A 19,215-nucleotide genomic window follows, 5' to 3' on the forward strand; every position below is an offset into this window, starting at 1 on the left:
AAATGCTTGGTGTTTTTCCGGAAGACAATTTTAAAATTGTTACAAAAATAATCTTTAAAAAATGTATGAAAAAAATTAATTGTTATGACTTCTGCTAATGCATTGACTTTGATGGGAACTAGCCCTTACCAACTAGGCCCCCGGAGGCCATGTTGGTAGGGTCTCTGAATGCGCTTTTCAATGGTCAAAGACCGTGTTTTTATCCAAAATACTATCAGTGCAACTCTAGTTGTAATGAACATTATTTTTATGTACTCGTGCATTCCTCCAATGCTTTATTTATATATTTAAATCTAAATTCAGGCATCCAAGGCAGAGTTCAACATTAAACATGAACCTTTTTCAAGTCCAACATAAATATAACTGACTGTACCTTCGGCACGTCGCCCAGGTGTGATGTCACTTGCCAATTTCCCAACTCTCGGGAACTTTTCCATCACGTGTCCTCTTTTTTCCTTTTCAACGTCAGCAGGAAATGAACTCAAAAGTCTGAGTTATTGCTTGATAAATGATCTCCAAGCAGTAAAGTGAAAGAGCAGCTAGCTATAGGCATCCAAATGAGGACTTCCCACCAAGGACAGGGGGTCAGCCGGTGCCGTGGCGACCGCTCTCGAAGACTCCTTTCTTGAAGAAGTTAGACAACTCGCAAATGGAATGTTTGGAGAGACGCCAGGCGCACTCGGGATCCTCCGACGCGTCGTCGGCGTACAGCGGCGAGCCTGACGACGTCATCATCACCGCAAACAGACTCCTCAGGTAATGCTGATACACACACATTTTACACAGGTGTATTAGATTCAAACAAAGAAAAAAAACGGTAATACGAGATTAAAGTGTTGTTATTATTACGACTAAAAAGTTGTAATATGACCAGATTAAAATGGTAATGTTACATGACGTAAAATGCACGGATGCAGTACATCTTATGTAGCTAATTGAAGTGCTAGGTTTAACGTCAACTTGATTTCACGTGGGCCGGACCATTTTAGATATAATATTTAGATTTTTTTTTTGAGAAATGGATTCAAAGAACTGGATTAAAAGACCTGAATATTAAGTTTTTTTATAGATCTAAAACAATGTTTATTTTAGCTTTTTTCATATATTTTTTAAAAATGATTTTTGAACTAAAAACACAGAAAAAATGGATTAAAAAATGACAATGATTGATTTAAAAGGGGGAAAATCAGGAAATGTAATATACATCTATACTCTTCATTTTAATTTGATCCTGAAACAGTAAGTCGGCATTCATGATTGACTTTCCCGGGCCACACAAAATGATGCGGCGGGCCACATTTGGCCCCCGGGCCACCACTTTGACACGTGTGCTAGGTAATTGACATAGCACTTCTCATGGTTACAATAATTACACTAGCTAGCTTGTGCGTACGCGAGTCACCTCAAGCCGATTCCGTCGTTCATCCACCATTCTTTCGTCTTTGTTTCCAAATATTTTCTTGGGCGGGAATTCCAGAGTCGCCAGCTGAAAGGACAAACGGGTACCCCGTCATTGCGGCGGCGAGATCGCCCAAACGTACGCGTCGACGCCACCGACCTGAGGATATTTGGACTTGAGGCTTTTGTGCATCTCCCGAAAGCGACTGTAACGGCGGAACACCGTCCACGTGTCGTCCTTGACGCTCACCTGCCGCGTGGCGACCGTCAGTTTTTGTCCTCGGGGGTTCGCCGGACGTGGCGGACGTACCTTGACCTCGAACTCAAAGTGCTCATCTTTGCCTTGACCTCGGAGGACGTAGCGAGGGATGTTGATGCGGATGCGCTCCTCGCCGGTCACCGCAGAATGCCGTGGAGGATCTGCCTCGCGGCGGCAACGCTGAGGGACGAACGACATCAATATATTGCGATATTCTGTATTGCAACACCAGTTAAAAGTTCTATTTTTGACTGTGTAATGGAGTCAGGAACCTGCAGAGAGGCCACAATCAAGCCAGCTAAAATGTATAAAGTGGACGGCTTTCGGCCCTGGTAGAACGGGCTTTTACCGCCACCTGGCGGACAAACACGGGTATTACGTCCTTCATTAAAACGGCCGCTGAGGGAACTATTTCATGCTTGTTAATCATTTTAAGACATTAATAAATGATTGACTTTTCTCAATTTTCTCTCATTTGTGTGTTTTTCTCATCTTTCAAACAAAATTGGGACACTGAACAATTTTAAAGGTTTTAGTTGGCAGTTGAGTGAGCGCCGGGAAACAAATTAGAGAATTTACATATAAAGGACTGCTCTGCTTGGGAAATTTTCAAGGTTACGAAAAAAATATAAAAGCTGTACGTACAGAATGAACGAGCTCCAAAGTGACCGTCAAGCAGAACAAGCCCGCCCCCTAGCGGCCCAAAGGGAGCCAGACATTTGGCGCCCCCAAGATAGACCCACCTGTAGCGATCGGCCAACCGGCGCCGGTTCCGTCACGCTCCCGTTGGGAAGAGCCATCTGCCGGAGCCTTCGCTGAACCTCCTCCTCGATGTAAGCGTTGATCCTGTTTGGGACCACGCGTCAAAAACTAGCGCCGCCATTTCCCACCTCCCGAGGCGTCCGTACCGGTCTTGGGAGAGCGCTTGCAGGCTACCGGCCAGAGGTTCGGGAGGAGTCGGGGTCTTGACCACGCCTTCCTCGGGCCGTTCCTCCTCCGCCGGGGGGTCTCCGAGGCGCCGCGAATCGTCCGTCTCCCGGCGCCCAAGGTCGGCGGGAAGATTCTGCCGGTACTCGGACAGGTCGCTCATAGAAAGGCTGTAGGTGGACAAAAGGTCGCTCTGATGGAGCGCGGCGGGAAATCACATCACAAAAGGGTCCCAAAATCTTCAAATTCTCTTCACCCACGGCCAAATCGGATTTTTGACGTTTGGTGAACCGTGATTGAACTGAAAAAAAGTCACCTTGCGTTTCTCCCGTAGCTTGGCCGCCTCTTTGGGGTGGTTGAAGCGGAACGTGTTGCTTCTGCCCAGCAGGAGTACGGCGCCTAAACACCAGGGCGGCGCCACTTGACGTGAAGCCGTCGACGTGCGGATGGGCGTTCATGGAGGATTCGGATCCTGACCTTGATTGAGACGCGTGGGAGCGTCCACGCGGGTCCCGTTGACGGAGCACGGCGCCACGCCCAGGGGCACCAAGGTCACCGCGGCGCCTCGCTTCTCCAACACGCAGTGCTCGCGCTCCACGTCGGCGCCGTGAATGACTGCACGGGCAAATGAACAAATGAATTACCGTATTTTCTGGCATATTAGCCGCCTCCCATTATAAGCCGCGCCCTTAAATTGCCCTTGAAATGATTCAATTTGACAATTTCTCGCGTATAAGCCGCTCCCTGATTCACCAAATATGTTCCTTTGAAGGGAAAACCTTAAGAAAATGGCCAACAAGGGGACAAAAAAAATAATCAATAAAAGACAGGGAGATATTGACTTGCCAATGTCTTGCTCCGTGGCCGCATCTTCTCTCCCCACGTACGTTCGTCCCTCCTGGCGCACACACGCACGCGACTCGTTGCAAAGGTTTGCTCAAGCGCCCCGGCGCGCGATTTGCCGACCTTGAGGTGGTAGAGGATGATGCCGGTGCTGAGGAGGTCGTCGTCGATACCGATGAGGTGCGGCATCTCCGAGTCCAGCACCACGCCGATGCCCTCCTTGCGTAGGGCCACCGTCTCCTCCTGAGATGACACGCGCAAGATGGCGGCCGTAGCAACACGGTGGAGGAAGGGGAAAGGGAGGCGGAGTACCTTGAGGATGTTCTGTGTCTCATTCCACTTGTTGGTCCACTCTTTGGTCAGCTCCAGCACCTTTTTGGCCAAAATATGAGCTGCTATCATTTCAAGTCACTTGTTTTAACATTTGATATAAGATTAAAGACCAACCGTATGTATACATGTACATCTATGTGTATGTATATATATATATATATATATATATATATATATATATATATATATATATATATATATATATATATATATATATATATATATATATATATATATATATATATATATATATATATATTTCAGCAACACGCTTATTTATTTCTATATTTCTATATTCCTATATTCCTATATTTCTATATTCCTATATTCCTATATTTCTGTTTCTATATTCCTATATTCCTATATTCCTATATTTCTATATTCCTATATTCCTATATTTCTATATTTCTATATTTCTATATTCCTATATTCCTATATTTCTATATTGATATATTTATTCATTTATTTATTTGTATATTTATGTTTATTTTTTTCAGTATTTATTGATTTAATATTTATATATTTATTTATATATTCATATATATTTTTATATATATATATTTCTTAATTTACTTATATATTTTTATCTAAAATGTATTTTTCTGTGTCTGTATTCTCACCCTCTTGCAACTGTGACAATGAAATTTCCCGAATATGGGACGAATAAAGTTATCTCATCTAATCTAATAAAGTTATTGAGATAAAGCCTGGAAAGTAAATAATATACTGACTCTGGCTTCGTTCTGGAGTAGCTCCTCCTCCATGCTGAGCGCCGTGGGCGAGTCCAGCAGAGCGATCTGAAACACATCCCAGCGCAAAACGGCGTCACAAGGGGGCGCCGTGACGGCCGTGGCCCCGCCCACTCGCCGGCTCACCTGGTTGCCCTGAACCAGCAGAGCTTTGAGTCGCCCGATTTCCGCCCGCAGTTCCCGAATGAGCCTAACGTTGGCGTCCTCGTTGACGGTGGGCTTGTTGACGATGTTCTTGGCGCGGTTGGCGTAGCGGAGCGTGCTGAGCGTCTCGCCGTAGTTGACGTCGGCGGGGGACACGGCTGAAAAACAGTGTTATGCTAGTATACGCAAGATGGAATTTCAAACAATGATTCATCAATATTGAGCCATACATAAGGCGTTAAAAAAATGGTGCTCTTTCAATTGAATTGAATTGAATGCTTTTATTGTCATTATACTATAACAGCCATGGGCAAACTACGGCCCGCAGGCCATATACGGCCCGTTAGGCTTTTTAATCCGGCCCGCCGACGTTGTCCACGGCGGAAATTTCGATCGAATAATTCGCCCGTCATGCGATCAAAATTTCGTGATGCGACCACGCCAGGTCTTTTTTGCATATCTTTCGTGTATAACAATATTTACGAGCACGGAACGATTAATTCAGACGAGTTCCTCCTAGGACCAGGAAACGCACATCGCAACGCGCATGCAAAAAGAGGGTTTTCTGGGTAATGAAGAATACTCGTGCACACAACACCCATGGGCAATGGCAACCTTTCTCAGAATAAAACTTCATTACCCACAATCAATACGTGGGAAGCTCAGCTATGTCATTTCCTGTTATTCTTTCTAAGGAAAGAAGGTCCCGCGATCGTACTTTAAAGACTATTTGTCGTTGGCAAGTGGTCGTGCGTTATCCTATTGTGAGGAGGACATTTGTGTGCATCATTTTGGGAATATTTTGAAGGGAATAGTACAACAGCAAACAGTCCATCGATAGCGAACGTGAGGGTGGGTGGAGGCGTGGCAAACCGCCAACCCGGCCAGAACGAAGGTAACAAAAGATTACAACAAAATTAGAATTCAGTTTTGTGTAAAGTTACATTAAACGTATGTTTGAGTGTCTGTATATATTAATCCAAGTTCATTTAAATTTGTTTGTTCCATTTACGAGTGCGTTGTCGTGGGAAAAAAATTGTAGTATCCATTCTGGCCCGCAAGTCAAAAAGTTTGCCCACCCCTGTACTATAAGTATAATGAGATTTAAAGCTTTCAGTTGCGCCTTATAGTACGGAAAATACGGTCAACTGTCGCTGTCCACTCACTGGCAATCATGATGGTCTTGGAGTTTCCACCCAGACTGTCTTTGAGGAGCCACGTCAGCACCGAGTCCCGGTAGGGCACGAAGACGGACTTCCTCTTCTGGTTGCCGTTGGCGACGGCGTCCTGAGACAGGTCGGCTGCGAAAAGACGGGTTGAGACAAGCGGCGGAGACCGAGACCAAGACCAAGACGAGCGGCGCAGGCGGACATTTTGCGCTAACCGAGCGCCGAGATGACGTTGCCCAGCGCCACCAGCGACTTGTTGATGTTGCCGCCTTCCTTGAGCCGGACGCCGCTGGCCCCGGAGGCGTCGGCCCGCTCGCTGCCGGCCAGGTCCACCAGGTGGATCTTGCTCAGCGTCTCGCTGGGCATCTCCGCGTCGAACTTGGCCTGCGCGGAAACTCTGTCACGATACCCGCTAAAGCAAGGGTGTCAGACTCGGGTTGGTTGGCGGGCCGCTTTAACGTCAACTTGATTTCACGTGGGCCGGACCGTTTTAGCTATAATATTTAGATTTAAAAAAAAAAAAACAGATTAAAATCCCTGAATATTCAGTTTTTTTAAAGATCTAAAACAATGTTTATTTGAGCTTTTTTTAAAAATATATTTTCAGATTTTACAAAATGATTTTTGAACTAAAAACACAGAAAAAATGGATTAAAAAATGACAATTATGGATTTAAAAAGGGGGGAAATCAGGAAATTTAATATACATCTATACTCTTCATTTGAATTTGATCCTAAAACAGAAAGTCGGCACTCATGATCGACTTTCTCGGGCCGCACAAAATGATGCGGCGGGCCAGATTTGGCCCCCGGGCCGCCACTTTGACACCTGTCACTAAAGCCTCGTTGTTTTGGTTCCCATGCCATTGCTAGCGCAATGCTAACCATCCAAGACTGGCGTCTTCGATTGCGGTCGAGCCCAAAAAGCAAGGCAAATCATTGGTCGCACGTCATTTGTCATTCAGTCACGGTAAATTGTTTGGATCGGCACGCGTGGCGAACGTTCGTCTGACCTGCGTGAAGTTGACGGTGAAGATGGCGTGCGAGCGGCTGCTGACGTCGTTCATGCCGGTGCAAGCGGTGGTGCGTTTAATGTTCCCCGCCTCCATCAGCTCCTCCACGTCGCTGTAGTTTTGTACCAGGTGCTTGGACAGATCTGTTATAAGAGTTCAAGTTCAAGTCTTTTCATGTTACGAAAAAAGTTCTGCAACAAATTAATTTTGGAAGTGGAGTTACCACTGTCATGACATTTTCTGGGTTTGAGGTCAAAGGTCACAGGAAAAAAAAAAAAGCAATTTTATGATAACAAGGCATTGTTTTCAAGCTTGGATCTATTTGTCAAGGGAAAAGCGCATGACATGTTGGGGTCTTATGGTCGACTTTTTGGAGTCTTTTGGGCGACATTTTGGGGTCTTATGGGCGACATTTGGGGGTCTTATGGGCGACATTTGGGGGTCTTATGGGCGACATTTGGGGGTCTTACGGTCGACATTTGGGGGTCTTACGGTCGACATTTGGGGGTCTTACGGTCGACATTTGGGGGTCTTATGGTCGACATTTGGGGGTCTTATAGTCGACATTTGGGGGTCTTATGGTCGACATTTGGGGGTCTTATGGTCGACATTTGGGGGTCTTATGGTCGACATTTGGGGGTCTTATGGTCGACATTTGGGGGTCTTATAGTCGACATTTGGGGCTCTTATGATCGACATTTGGGGGTCTTATGATCGACATGTTGGGGGTCTTATGGTTGACATGTTGAGGTCTTATGGTGAAAGGGGTGCAAGAAATCCGGAGTCCAGGTAAAAAAAAAAGCCGAGAACAAGCAGCACTAGCCTGACCTTCTACGTAGGGTCCATCCTTGGGGTGCTCCCTCACTCTCAGGTTGTACGTCTCAGTGGACTTCCTCCTCAGTAGGTCCCGGACGCGCTCGTTGTAGATCTCCAGGTAACTGGGTCGACGCAAAAAACGATTCGTCGATACACGGATATGTTCCGATCTAGCGCATCAGATGGGTCGAGCGAGGCTCACCTGACTTCGGCGCGGAAGGAAGCTTCGTCCCGTCGGGCGGCGTTGGCCACGCGGCTGAACAGACCCTCGCAGATCCGCGGGATCAAGCCGGCGTCTCCCTGAAGCGCACACGGTGCGTTCAAGTGTCGTCCGATCCATTTGAAGCGGAAGGAGAGTGAAGCGTCACGGCGAGAATCCCAAAGTACTTACCGGATTCCCCATCATGGTGTAGGACTTCCCCGAGCCCGTCTGACCGTAGGCGAAGACGCAGGCGTTGTAGCCCTCAAAGGCCGCCTTCAACACGTCGGAACCCAAATCTCGGAAGACCTGAACGGACGGGTAGAAGCGTGACCACAGAACCAAAATGCCGACCAATCGTTTCGGGAGCCAGCCCGAAAAAAGCGAGAGCGTTACCTTCTCCTGTGTGACGAAAGCGGAACTCCCCGAGTCGCCCGAGTCGTACGAAAAGTCGTACGTGAAGGTCTTGGTGGAATCCCGGCCGGGGTCGCCTTCAGAGAAGACCTTCCGGGACGGGACAAAATACAGCGTGAGCGTTGGTAATGATGAAACGCCAGACAATACGAGACATTAAGACACCTTGGGGTTGCTGATGCTGGTTTTGTTGCCTTCCATCTTGATGACGCGCTTGGCCGTCAAGTCCTTCTCGCTGGAAGAGCAGAATGTACCGTATATTTTGGATGATTTATTGCTTTTAGGTACAAAAAAAATCCCATTCCTACGTGCAAATTCTTTCAAACAAAACCTTCACTGGGGTAATAATAACAACACCATGACCTTTTAAGCCAAAAGTTCACAAGTGATGACAGCGGATGTGGTTGATACCGTTCCGATATATACTGTCACACCCCCAGTTAGCATCGTCAGCGACAGTGTAAGTGACGCACCAGGCTGTATATTTGAGGAATAAACTCACCGTCTGTTCATGGGTCGGACCCGGACAGCCACCCGAACCGACGCCATGGCTCATCCCGCTTTTCGGTTCCCAAAGTGCGCTTGAAGGCAAACGAGGAGCTAATAGTAGCAGTCGTAGCAGTAGTAACAGCCACTTTAGCTAGCCGCTAACAGCAGCAAAAGAACGGGGAGTAAACGTCCCCGCCGGTAGCACAAAGTATGTAAGGAGTGAGTAAATAACGGTCCAGTCACGGAGACTGGTTGTCACGTCGTGGTGCCACGGGTTAGTTTAGACCGGCTTGGCGGCCGGTCGCTACATAGCCGCAGGACAAAAACAAATTGGCTCAAACGCGACAGGCAAGTGACATGGCTTCCTTCCTGGCCTCCGATTGGCCGACGTGAGTCCATGTGACATAAGCAGGAAAACTTCATCTTCTTCGCAGAGGACGTCACGGAAAACGTACGGGGAGCCTGGTCCTTGGGGTACGCGAGCGCCCCCACCTGGTGAGAACAACGAAATGACGTGAAATATTTCATTCACGCATTCTATTGCCTACCACTAGAAGCCCGTAAGAAATCTAATTATTGAAATGAATTGAAAAACGTTGCATTTTTCAACAACATAGCCACATTGTTTTTTACAAGTTGAATCATTCTATTGTTATTCATTTTGGAATTTCAAGAGAAAAAAGCCATCCTAATTTTCACAAGCTATAATCAGAAAGGAGACAGAAAAACAATGTCGCTATTTCAATGACCTAATTTATTCATTTTAATATTAATTTGTCATTTTGAGAGGGCAAAAAAGGCACATATTTGGTCATCGTTTTTTTCATGTTTTAATTTGTCCCAAATATAAACTATATAATATAACAGACACAATTTCTCGGAATAATATTTAACATCATCATCTTCGGTGCGTTTAATGTTCCCCTTTAAAAAGTCCCGAATATTTGGATCAACTTTGGAGTTAAAGCTAAAAACAGTTACACGTGTTTCTATTAAATAATCATAATCACAGTCAACTAACAACGCCCCCAAAAAAATGACATTGAAAGAAAATCCCAAGTAAGCATTGGCGTCCTAGCATGGAATGCTACTACTACCCCATTACTTTGAATGGGGGCGTCCTAAAAACACTAGCGAGCGTTTTTACCACTAAACTGTACCGTTAGCTCGTTTGCTTCCCAACCCAAATGGATTGGACATCCACGGCCGTCTAGTCCTACTAAAACTAAGGTCACCAAGTCCACGTTTATCTCCAGCTAGGCTTGGCCGCGCGGCCGCTAGCCTTGACGCTGTGCGCCCGCCGCGGAACGCCACGCTCGTCGCCGGACGCCAATTTCCCCCGCTTGACCGACTCATGTCGGACCAGGGCGACGGAGGGGGCCGGCGGGTCTCTCTTGGTGCGGCAAGACGACGCCACCGTCCCGCGGGCGAAGCCGGGGACGTCGGACGAAGACTCGCGGGCCGGCCAGGCGGTGGCGGAGCGGCACATCTTCTCCTCGGGCGCCGGTTCGGGGACGTTCCTCGGGGAGTTGGCGGCCGGCTTGTCTGCCGAAGCGGTCTTCCGCCGGTTCGCCGACTCGCGTGGGAGTCCGGAAGCGCCGCCTTTCTGGGGTCTCGAGTCATCTGGAGGTAGACTGGATCGTTGCCAATCCTTTAGGCTCCGCCCTCTGGGCCCGGCGCTCAGGTCCGGGGTCGACCTGGCCGGGCGCCCGACGGGCAGGCTTTTCCGCGCGCTTTGGCTTTCGCTGTCGGTTAACGTCCGCACGACGTTCCGGCCCGCGGGGGTTCCGGGGTCGCGTAGCGGTCCGCCCCCGCCTCGTCGAGTCTCTTTTGCCGCTGATTGGCCCGAGTCGGAGGTTCCCCGCTCGGGAAGAGGGTCCAAAGAAGCGGTCTTTCCGAGAGACGGGGTTTCGGCTGGGGAGACGACGGCGCGGTCCGCTTGAGCGAAGTCCGTGGCGTTCGACGCCGGGTTCCGGTCGGACGATGGCGTGTCTGAGGGGAGCGAGGCGTCACGGGTCACGGCAGAAACCGAGTCGGTCTCGCCCTCTGTCCTCAAAGGATCCATCGCCGATTTTGGAATCGAATCGCCGCCGAGATTCGGTGAAATCGATCGGGTCTCCGGTTCCGGTTCGGTCCAAAGGTTTGGAGTCTGGAGGTGAAACGTTGGTGGACCGGGATCCAGAGTGAGCTCCTCTACGTTGATGTTGGTGCGGCTGGGGGGCGGGCTGTTACCGTCACCCGATCGAGCCAAGTCGGAGAACCCGGGGAGAGGGTCAACGGGTCCGCGGGTTGGAGAGGAAACAGAGGCGGTCTCTGTGGTCCGAGGATTTGCCGTCGTTCCCGCAAGCGAGTCGTGCAGACTCTCTGAGAGAAGTGATTTCGGTTCTGCCGGACCAAGAACTAAAGCACACTTCCCCGTGTCGATGTGGTCGCCACCGTCGGAGAACCCGGCCGGGGCCTCGGGGGTCGGTCGGGGATCCGGCGGAATGGCGTCGTCCGAAAGCGCTCTCCTCTCCGCTTGCGGTCGGATCCAAAAACTTGGATCCTGGAGATGAAACGTTTGCGGAGCGGAAACCAAAGTCATCTTCTCTATGTTGGGCGGGTCGGAGAACCTGGCCAAAGTGTTGAGGGCGCGGGGGGCGCTTTTCCGTCCCGCCCGGGGAAGGCTGTTGTAGAAAGGCTCCGGGGACCCGACCACGCGTCGGCGGGCGCCGGAAGAACGTGGCGAGCGTCCCCGCAAGAAATCCAGGAGAGCTCCTTCGGTGAGGGACTCCACGTCGTTCTCGCTGCCGCTCCTGGCCAGCGGCCCCGCCACGGCGACGGCGCCTCCCTCCGACCACGCCGACCGTCTTTCCTCCAGCTCCTTGAGGCGGCGCCGCCTGGCCGCCTCCTTCAGCTGGCGTTCCACGTTGTCCTGGAGAAAAGACGTCAAATTCAAGACCCTTTTTTTTCCAGCCCGAAAAGGCCGAGGTCGGACCTGGACGGCTTTCTTGAACTTGAGGCCGAAGTCGCGAAAGATGCGGAAGCCCTCGTCCAACTTGAAGGCGTCCTTGTCCTCGCAGAAGAAGTCCACCAGCGCCTCGCCTTCCTGCCGAAGCTCCCGATGTCGCCGATTCAGATCCGCCAGCGCGCGGGACGAGCTCTGGAAACGTCGGGGACGTTGGAGCGGGGACGTTGGAGCGGGGACGCCAGTCGACGACGGACGGACGGGGGACGGACGGGGGACGGACGGGGGACGGACGGGGGACGGACGGACCTGCAGAAAAGGCTCCAGCTGTTCGAGCAGGGCCGAGTCGCCCCGCGTCTTCTCCTCCAAGGTTTGAATCCGAACGTGCAAGGACGACAACTCCAGCTCCGTGTTCTCCACGGAGATCCTGAAAATGGATGGATTTTTAGGTGCACTTTTAATCGTAATTTTGAAAACGAGATTTGTTTTTTCAAGGAAAGCATTTTATTGCCGTACGTCAACCGACAGTTGATGTACGGCAATTACACAATTTGAAATGATCAAAAACGTATAAAATATACTGAATTTGACATGAATTTTGACTGAATTGGATTCGACTGAACGTAAAAGTTGAAGGCTATGTTATGGTCCTTTTACCTCGAAGCACTCTGGACGTGGCTCAGTTTGTCTGGAAACTTCAACAGTGCTTCATCTTTTTTTTCAGCCTCCTAGGAACAAAAAAAAAGCAAAGTTTAACCTTTTCATGCACAAATTGGTAGTATTATTAACCCTTTCAGGAGATCCATTGAACTGATTGGCTGCCATTGAATGCCCAAGAAGGCTTGAAAATGAAATGGAGACGTCCATGACGTCCGTAATGTCGGTAACGTACGCACCATGGCCACAAAGTGCAGCAGGTTCATCCCCGGCTTGTTGGCTTTGGTGTCGGCCAGCGAGAGCAGCGACGACAGCTTGAAGCCCGCCGCGTTGCCGGCGTAGCCCCCCTGAACATAAATCCATAAAATCCACCAATGTGCATCTTGGGAGGCGCCTTTCTCCTGTTTGGTGGCGTCCGCCAACCCACCGCGTTCAGGATGTTTCCGGCCTGAAGCACCAAGTGCAAAACGGCGTGGAGCTCCTCGCAGCTCATCAACTCTGACGGCCAACAACAACAACAACAAAAATCATATATATTTTTGTTTTTAAATGACAACGACAGATTGAGGCTAAAATAGATATTTGCATTGGCTGCTTGGGAAATTCCCATTTTTTACATTTTATTCTGGGGGCATGTGAGGTTAGCTTACCTCTACTTCTGTTTTTGTTAGGCTCATTTTCTGTTGATTTGATGCTATAGTATTTGGGTCACTTCCTGTTTTTTTCTGGATCATTTGCAGGCTACTACCTGTTCAAATTGGGTCATTTCCTGTTGATTTTTGGGCCATTTTCCATTCTTTTCGGGTAGCTTTCTATGGATATCATGTCACTTCCTGCTAAATTTTAGGCTATTTATGGGTCACCCCCCTGCTTAATCTTGGGCTATTTTTGGGTCACTTCCTGTTATGGGGTCGATTCTGTTGATTTTGGAGCATTTCCAGGTCAGAGCTAAATTTCTGGAAGGCCACTGACACAAAATGGTGGACAAGCGATACACGCAGGACCATATTCAGGCCGGCTGCGATGTAAGGAGACACCAAAAACACAAAGAGATGTTTGGGTGGGGCGTCGGTATCCGATGTCAGCCGCCAGCTCGGCGGAAAGCCGACACCGGCGTGGCGCAAAGACGGCGGTGCGTGGGCGCACGCTTTACCTCGGGCGGCGGCCCGGAGCACGTCCACGTCGTGACGGATGAGCGCGCTCGAGGGAGCAAATTCCTCGTCCAGCACCATGGCCTCCATGCGTACCTCCAACCTGAGAGAGACAGCAATGTCAACAACATTTTGGGTCACTTCCTGTAGATTTTGGGTCACTTCCTGTAGATTTTGCTCACTTCATCTCGATCAAGGGTGTCTTACCCTGGTTCGCGGGGCACGTTAACGTCAACTCGATTTCATGTGGGCCAGACATTTTTAGATATTATATTTATATTTTTTGTATTTATAAATGGATTAAAAGAACTGGATTAAAAGCCCTGAATATTCAGTTTTTTATAGCTCTAAAACAATGTTTATTTTAGCTTTTTTAAATATATTTTTAGATTTTACAAAATGATTTTTGAACTAAAAACACAGAAAAAATGGATTAAAAAAATGACAATTATTGATTTAAAAGGGGGAAAATCAGGAAATTTAATGTACATCTATCCTCTTCATTTGAATTTGATCCTAAAACAGAAAGTCGGCACTCATGATTGACTTTCCCGGGCCACACAAAATGATGCGGCGGGCCAGATTTGGCCCCTGGGCCGCCACTTTGACACTGATGTAGATTTTGGAGGATTATTAGTCACTTCCTGTAGATTTGGGAAAATTATTGGTGGCTTCCGGTCGATTTTGGAGCATTTTTTGGGTGACTTCCGGTAGATTTGGGGTCACTTCATGTAGATTTTGGAGGATTATTAGTCACTTCCTGTAGATTTTGGGTCACTCGCTGTAGATTTTGGAAAATTATTGGTCACTTCCGTTCGATTTTGGAGCATTTTTGGGTCACTTCTGGTAGATTTGGGGTCACTTCCGGTAGATTTGGGGTCACTTCCTGTAGATTTTGGGGCATTTTTGGTCACCCAAGCTTTTTGCAGCACGATTTCCTGATTTTTTTGGGACGTGTCAATGATTTAAATTGGATTTAATTAAAAACAGGAGCAAATTGCAATGTTTTTGCCACTGGAAATGAGTGAGTAAACCCATGTTTTAGCCGCAAACGTAAGGGACAAAATGGAAAGCGGCCTTACCGCGGCACCTGTATGAGCAGGAACATAAAAGAGTCGGCCAGCGGCAGCTTGTCCGGGTCGCCTCGGAACGCCCGCAGCTTTGCCGCCTGGAAGCAAAACCCAGTGTTTTTATCCGGGTATTTTAGGCTTCCCACCCCCCTCCGGACGGACTTCATCGGCGTCGGGCAGCAGCTTGAGCAGATCTTTGAGGGGTCGTGCTCCGTAGGCGCCGCCGCCGCTGCCTTGCCGGATGTCCTCCACAATCTGGGCGTTGGACCTGAAACCAAAAGAGGCGTGTGCTGTTAGGGAGGAAAAAGTGTGTCGAAAAAAAACAACAACAACAACAAAAAAACAGCACTTGTGCCATTGTGCAAAAGCAATTTGGCGCTCCAATCATCTATGACACAGGTGTCAAAAAGGTGGCCCGGGCCCTAATCTGGCCCGCCGCAACATTTTGTGCGGCCCGAGAAAGTCAATCATGAGTGCCGACTTTCTGATTTATGATCAAATTCAAATGAAGATTATAGATATAAATCATATTTACGGATTTTCCACTTTTTAAATCAATAAGTGCAATTTTTTAAATCCATTTTTTCCTTTTTTAGTTCAAAAAGCATTTTGTAAAATCTACAAATAAATACGTATATATAAATATTTTCTGTTTTCCACTTTATGATTGAATACAATTAAAAAATATATTTTGTTTCATTCTGAAGCTAAAAACAAATGATTAAGAAAAAAAGCTGAAATACACATTGGTGTGATGACAAGTAGGCTTTTGTTGTTGATGATGACGACAGGGCCTATGTCCGATGATTATTATTATTATTATTATTAACGAGCACCTCACTGCAATCCACTGATTGGATTGGTAGGACAGCGCAAATTGTGAGAAGGTCTCCTCTTTATGGGTTGGAATGGAAACAGGCACCCCCGCACCCACTGTGGTCACTTTTTGACTTACTTTTTGAACTGCTTGAGGAAAATTCCCACGTTGATTCCCCGTTTGGAGTCCAGGATGTTCACCTGCAAGCGCACCACAACAAACCCTCATCTCAGAAACTTTCACATTTTAAGGGTGAAAAGCATTTTTTTTTTAAATCTAAAGGCCACAAAGGAGGAACACTTTTTCTTCCAATTTTAAAAATATATAGCAATTTTTAATAGAAAGCATTGTCCAATTTATTATTTTTAATTTATATATTTTGAAAAAAATGTAGTATCAAAAAATAAACAAAAAAGGGCATTCTTATTTATTTCAAATAATAAATGGTTAAAAAAGAACACGTATTTATTCATATTAGAGTACTTCTGGTTTGTATTTATTTTTTAAAAAAGCAACAAAAATAATGACATTTTTTTCTATTTATTAAAAAAAAATGTTGAAAAATTCTGTTCCACTTAAAAAAAGGTAAAACTATAAATACAGTCCTTATTTTCATTTCAATATAAAAAAGGAATTGGTCCAAATAACTCACCCCCTCTTTGGCGGGGTCCTTGAAGGCGGGAGAGTGGGACTCCGCCCTCCGGGCACCTGGCTCCGCCTCCTCCCGCCGGCAAAAAAGTTCCTCCACGGAGCTGGCGTCGATCTGGTAGGGCTGGCGCCGCCCCGCCAGCGTCCACATGTTGGGCCTCTGCCGGACCTTCTCCTCGGGGATGGGCTTCCAGAAGAAGCTGCGCACGCGTCGCTTCCGCCCGCACGGCTGGGCCGGCGGGGGAGGGGGCGGAGCCGGGGGCAGGGGCGGGACACCCGAGCCCGCCATGGCTATCTAACGCCGACGCTCGCCGTCCATCGCTCGCTCCACCGCGGAAGGAACTGGCAAAAAAAAAAAAAAAAAAACTGGTTAACCGTCGTTAACGGGGCCTCCCGTGGGCACTTCCTGTGCATTTTGAGTCATTTCCTGTTGACTTTTGAGTCCATTTCTGATGATTTTGGGACAGTTCCGGCTCATTTTGATCACTTTCTGTTAGTTTCTCAGCAAAAACTGCAACAACAAAAAAACACACCTAAAATGCGTTTAGACCATGACAATCAAACATTAAAAATTTCAGAACTAGTGCAAAAAAACAACTCCCAAAACAGAAGATAAACTGTAATAAAAATTAAAAACAACAAAAAAAATGCTTCAAAAATGCCAGAAAGTAACTTAATGGCAAAAAAGTCAACCGCTGAGATTGGACGTGTATAGCCGCCAGCGGCAGCCAATAATTTCCTTCGTCTTGACCTCCGTTCGAGACCTCATAATCCTTTAATCCGACCGACAATGAAGCGGTTGCTTCTTTGTTCCGGACGCCGTAGGTACGACGGGCGTTACGTAAGAAGCTGTCCCGCTAAAAAACAAGTCGCCGTCACTAACGAGCGTTCCCACGGCGACCGGGACGCCCGGCCTCGCTCTCGGCCCTCCGGCGGGAAAGCGAGAAATGAGGGGGATTAACCCGGGCTGTCGCCGTGAACTTCAAAACAAAATAGCAACATAGTAAATGTTCAGGAAAGGACCGCCAATCAGAAAGTGACGTGACAAGGCCTTCAAAATCAACAGGAAATGAGCCAAAATATCCAGGAAGTAACAAAACCAACAGGAAGTGACCCCAGATAAACAGGAAATGACCCAAAGTGTCCAGGAAGTGACCGCCAAATGTCAATGGCAAGTGACCAAGCAAAAAATGAGAAAGTGACATGACAATGTCGTCAAAATCAACAGGAAATGAGCCAAAATATCCAGGAAGTAACCCTGGAATGAAAAAACTACAAAAACAACAACAGGCCGTTACCTTAAATCAACAGGAAGTGACCGGGAGGACCGTAAATAAACAAAAGGTGGCACGAAATAGAGTTCAAAGTGGTTTTATGCCAAACTAGCAATATGTAACGCGTGACATTTTTTTCTCCTTTTTTAGCGCGCGGCAACCATCGACGAATCGGAGTCCGTCTTTTTCCGGTCGTTCTCTTTTTAGTCGCCGTCGTCTGGCTAACGGCGTTGTTTAAGGGCGCCGTCGCCGTGGAGACGGCAGTCACGATGGGAGAGCAGCGGGCGGGCGGGAGGGAGGGGGGAGCGCAAACATGTTTGGGTGTATGGCCCCGCCCCCTAGCACCTTCCTTCGAGACCGGCGGAACATCAACGGAGAAAAACAAAGGTGGTGGCTGCCGCAAAAAACTTTTAAAGCTTTTAAAAACCACAAAGGTCAGAATGGGTCAAAGTGTGTAGACTTTGCGGCCTAAAAAAAAGGAATATTAAATCCTCGGAGCAAGAATATTTATTTCCTTGCCTCGCGCCCCGCTTTTTTTTCCCGACGGCGGCGTTGGCACGCGCCCAGGCGAATGAATTGGGGGGTGACGTCAAGCGCTCGGCGTTTTCCGCGCCGGTCCCGGACTCCGCGGCAACCGGCCCGCCCCCTCCGTGCGTCCGGGGCGGGGCCAGGGTCACGGGCCCACCCCTTCCTTCCGACCCAAAGCTGGCAAAAAGACATGCTTGGAAAAAAAACGGGTAAAGGTCACACGCGGCCAGGCGGGTAACCTGGCAACGTTCGATGTCCAATCCGTTTTGACTGGGAGGGGTGGATGAACCAATGTCACTTCCTGTCGATTATGGGTAATTTCTTGTAAATTTGGGGGGTTCTGGTGTCACTTCCTCTTGATTTCAGGTGAATTCCTGCATTTTTTGCCACTTTCGGGTCACTTCCTGATGAACTCATTGGTTGTGAGTACTTCCTGTACATCTTGGGGTATTTCCTGTCCATTTTGGCAGATTTTCTGTCACATCTATTCCATTTTGGGTCATACTCCAGTCACTTCTTGGTTCATTCATTAACTGCCTTTGACAGCGCTAGACGTCCAACCCGTTTTGACCGGATGGGACGAATGAAGCGGTCACATGAAGCAAATGATAACTTTTTGAAAGATGTCGTCTGTTATCAGAAAGATGAAATTAAATGACGTTTTGGCTCGATGAATATTTCCAAATTTGACAAAACATCTCCCCTTTTATGCAATTTCGCAATATCGGATCAATGAGATTGTAATTCCAACGTAACGCCTTAAATCGAGGCTTTTGACACATTTAGGGTGGAAAAAATTGGCAAAATAAAATGTTGGTGGGATATTTTCAACTTGCTTAAAGGGTTCAAAAGTTGATGATGAAGAAGGCAACGATTCTTACTGTTAAAAAGAGCTCAGGAAAAAGTTGGGGAGCGTGTCCCTGATAGGAACGTCACTTACCGGGTCAAGATGGTTCGTTCCGGTTCGGCTCGGCTCGGCTCAGCTCGGCTCGGTCGGGACGAAGAGAAAAGCAAACGAGAACAACAGTCGTTCCCACAAGCAGGTTGGCATCCCAGGCAGCCAGCTGCCCGCCGCCGCCGCCGCTGCGAACGCTAGTGCGCACGCGCAGGAGCTCCGTGCGTGCTCGCGCGCGAAAGCGACGTCAGGTGGACAGTGGGCGGGGTTAGGCTGGGCTGTGTTGGGCTAGTGAAGAAAAAGAAAAACATTGGATTGATCTTCCAAATTTAATATCGCGATTTTTTTTCTTAAAACCCTGGCACATTGTTTTGGTCTAGTTTATTATTTATTATGTTAATATTTCTACAGTTTTAACTTTTTTTTTGCAATATTTAGTATTCAATCCTTTTCTGAACCGTGCGGGGGTGATGGA

General features: G+C 47.9%; 2 protein-coding genes and 1 long non-coding RNA gene across 6 annotated transcripts; 1 reads left to right on the plus strand and 2 right to left on the minus strand.

The window, feature by feature from the left end:
- Positions 1-258: 258 nt before the first annotated feature.
- LOC144077042 (kinesin-like protein KIF16B) lies at positions 259-9,134 on the minus strand. Its single transcript, XM_077604484.1, has 22 exons — positions 8,767-9,134; positions 8,430-8,499; positions 8,247-8,354; positions 8,043-8,159; positions 7,854-7,951; positions 7,664-7,773; positions 6,836-6,978; positions 6,038-6,206; positions 5,820-5,954; positions 4,636-4,811; positions 4,492-4,557; positions 3,740-3,799; positions 3,551-3,670; positions 3,431-3,482; positions 3,062-3,199; positions 2,901-2,983; positions 2,566-2,777; positions 2,401-2,503; positions 1,709-1,837; positions 1,559-1,648; positions 1,403-1,486; positions 259-762 (listed from the first exon to the last, which is right to left on the minus strand). The coding sequence occupies exons 1-22, from the start codon at positions 8,811-8,813 to the stop codon at positions 586-588; spliced, it is 2,487 nt and encodes an 828-aa protein (XP_077460610.1). The 5' UTR covers positions 8,814-9,134; the 3' UTR covers positions 259-585.
- LOC144077051 (uncharacterized) lies at positions 8,698-10,168 on the plus strand. The gene is made up of 3 exons (XR_013300866.1): positions 8,698-9,101; positions 9,188-9,248; positions 10,120-10,168. It is a non-coding gene; the product is annotated as an uncharacterized LOC144077051 (long non-coding RNA).
- On the minus strand, positions 9,550-19,164 carry fhdc1 (FH2 domain containing 1). 4 transcript variants are annotated; one of them, XM_077604479.1, is made up of 12 exons: positions 18,786-19,164; positions 16,048-16,385; positions 15,534-15,595; positions 14,741-14,846; positions 14,591-14,676; positions 13,511-13,611; positions 12,785-12,855; positions 12,597-12,704; positions 12,358-12,428; positions 12,010-12,127; positions 11,731-11,895; positions 9,550-11,667 (listed from the first exon to the last, which is right to left on the minus strand). In XM_077604479.1, the coding sequence occupies exons 2-12, from the start codon at positions 16,330-16,332 to the stop codon at positions 10,000-10,002; spliced, it is 2,841 nt and encodes a 946-aa protein (XP_077460605.1). In that variant the 5' UTR covers positions 16,333-16,385; positions 18,786-19,164; the 3' UTR covers positions 9,550-9,999. The 4 variants fall into 4 exon arrangements, with proteins under 4 accessions (XP_077460605.1, XP_077460604.1, XP_077460606.1 ...); XM_077604478.1 differs by having other exon boundaries at positions 16,048-16,554; XM_077604480.1 differs by having other exon boundaries at positions 16,048-16,576.
- Positions 19,165-19,215: the final 51 nt, after the last annotated feature.

This window comes from Stigmatopora argus, chromosome 7 (assembly GCF_051989625.1).
Source record: "Stigmatopora argus isolate UIUO_Sarg chromosome 7, RoL_Sarg_1.0, whole genome shotgun sequence".
NCBI lineage: Eukaryota > Metazoa > Chordata > Actinopteri > Syngnathiformes > Syngnathidae > Stigmatopora > Stigmatopora argus.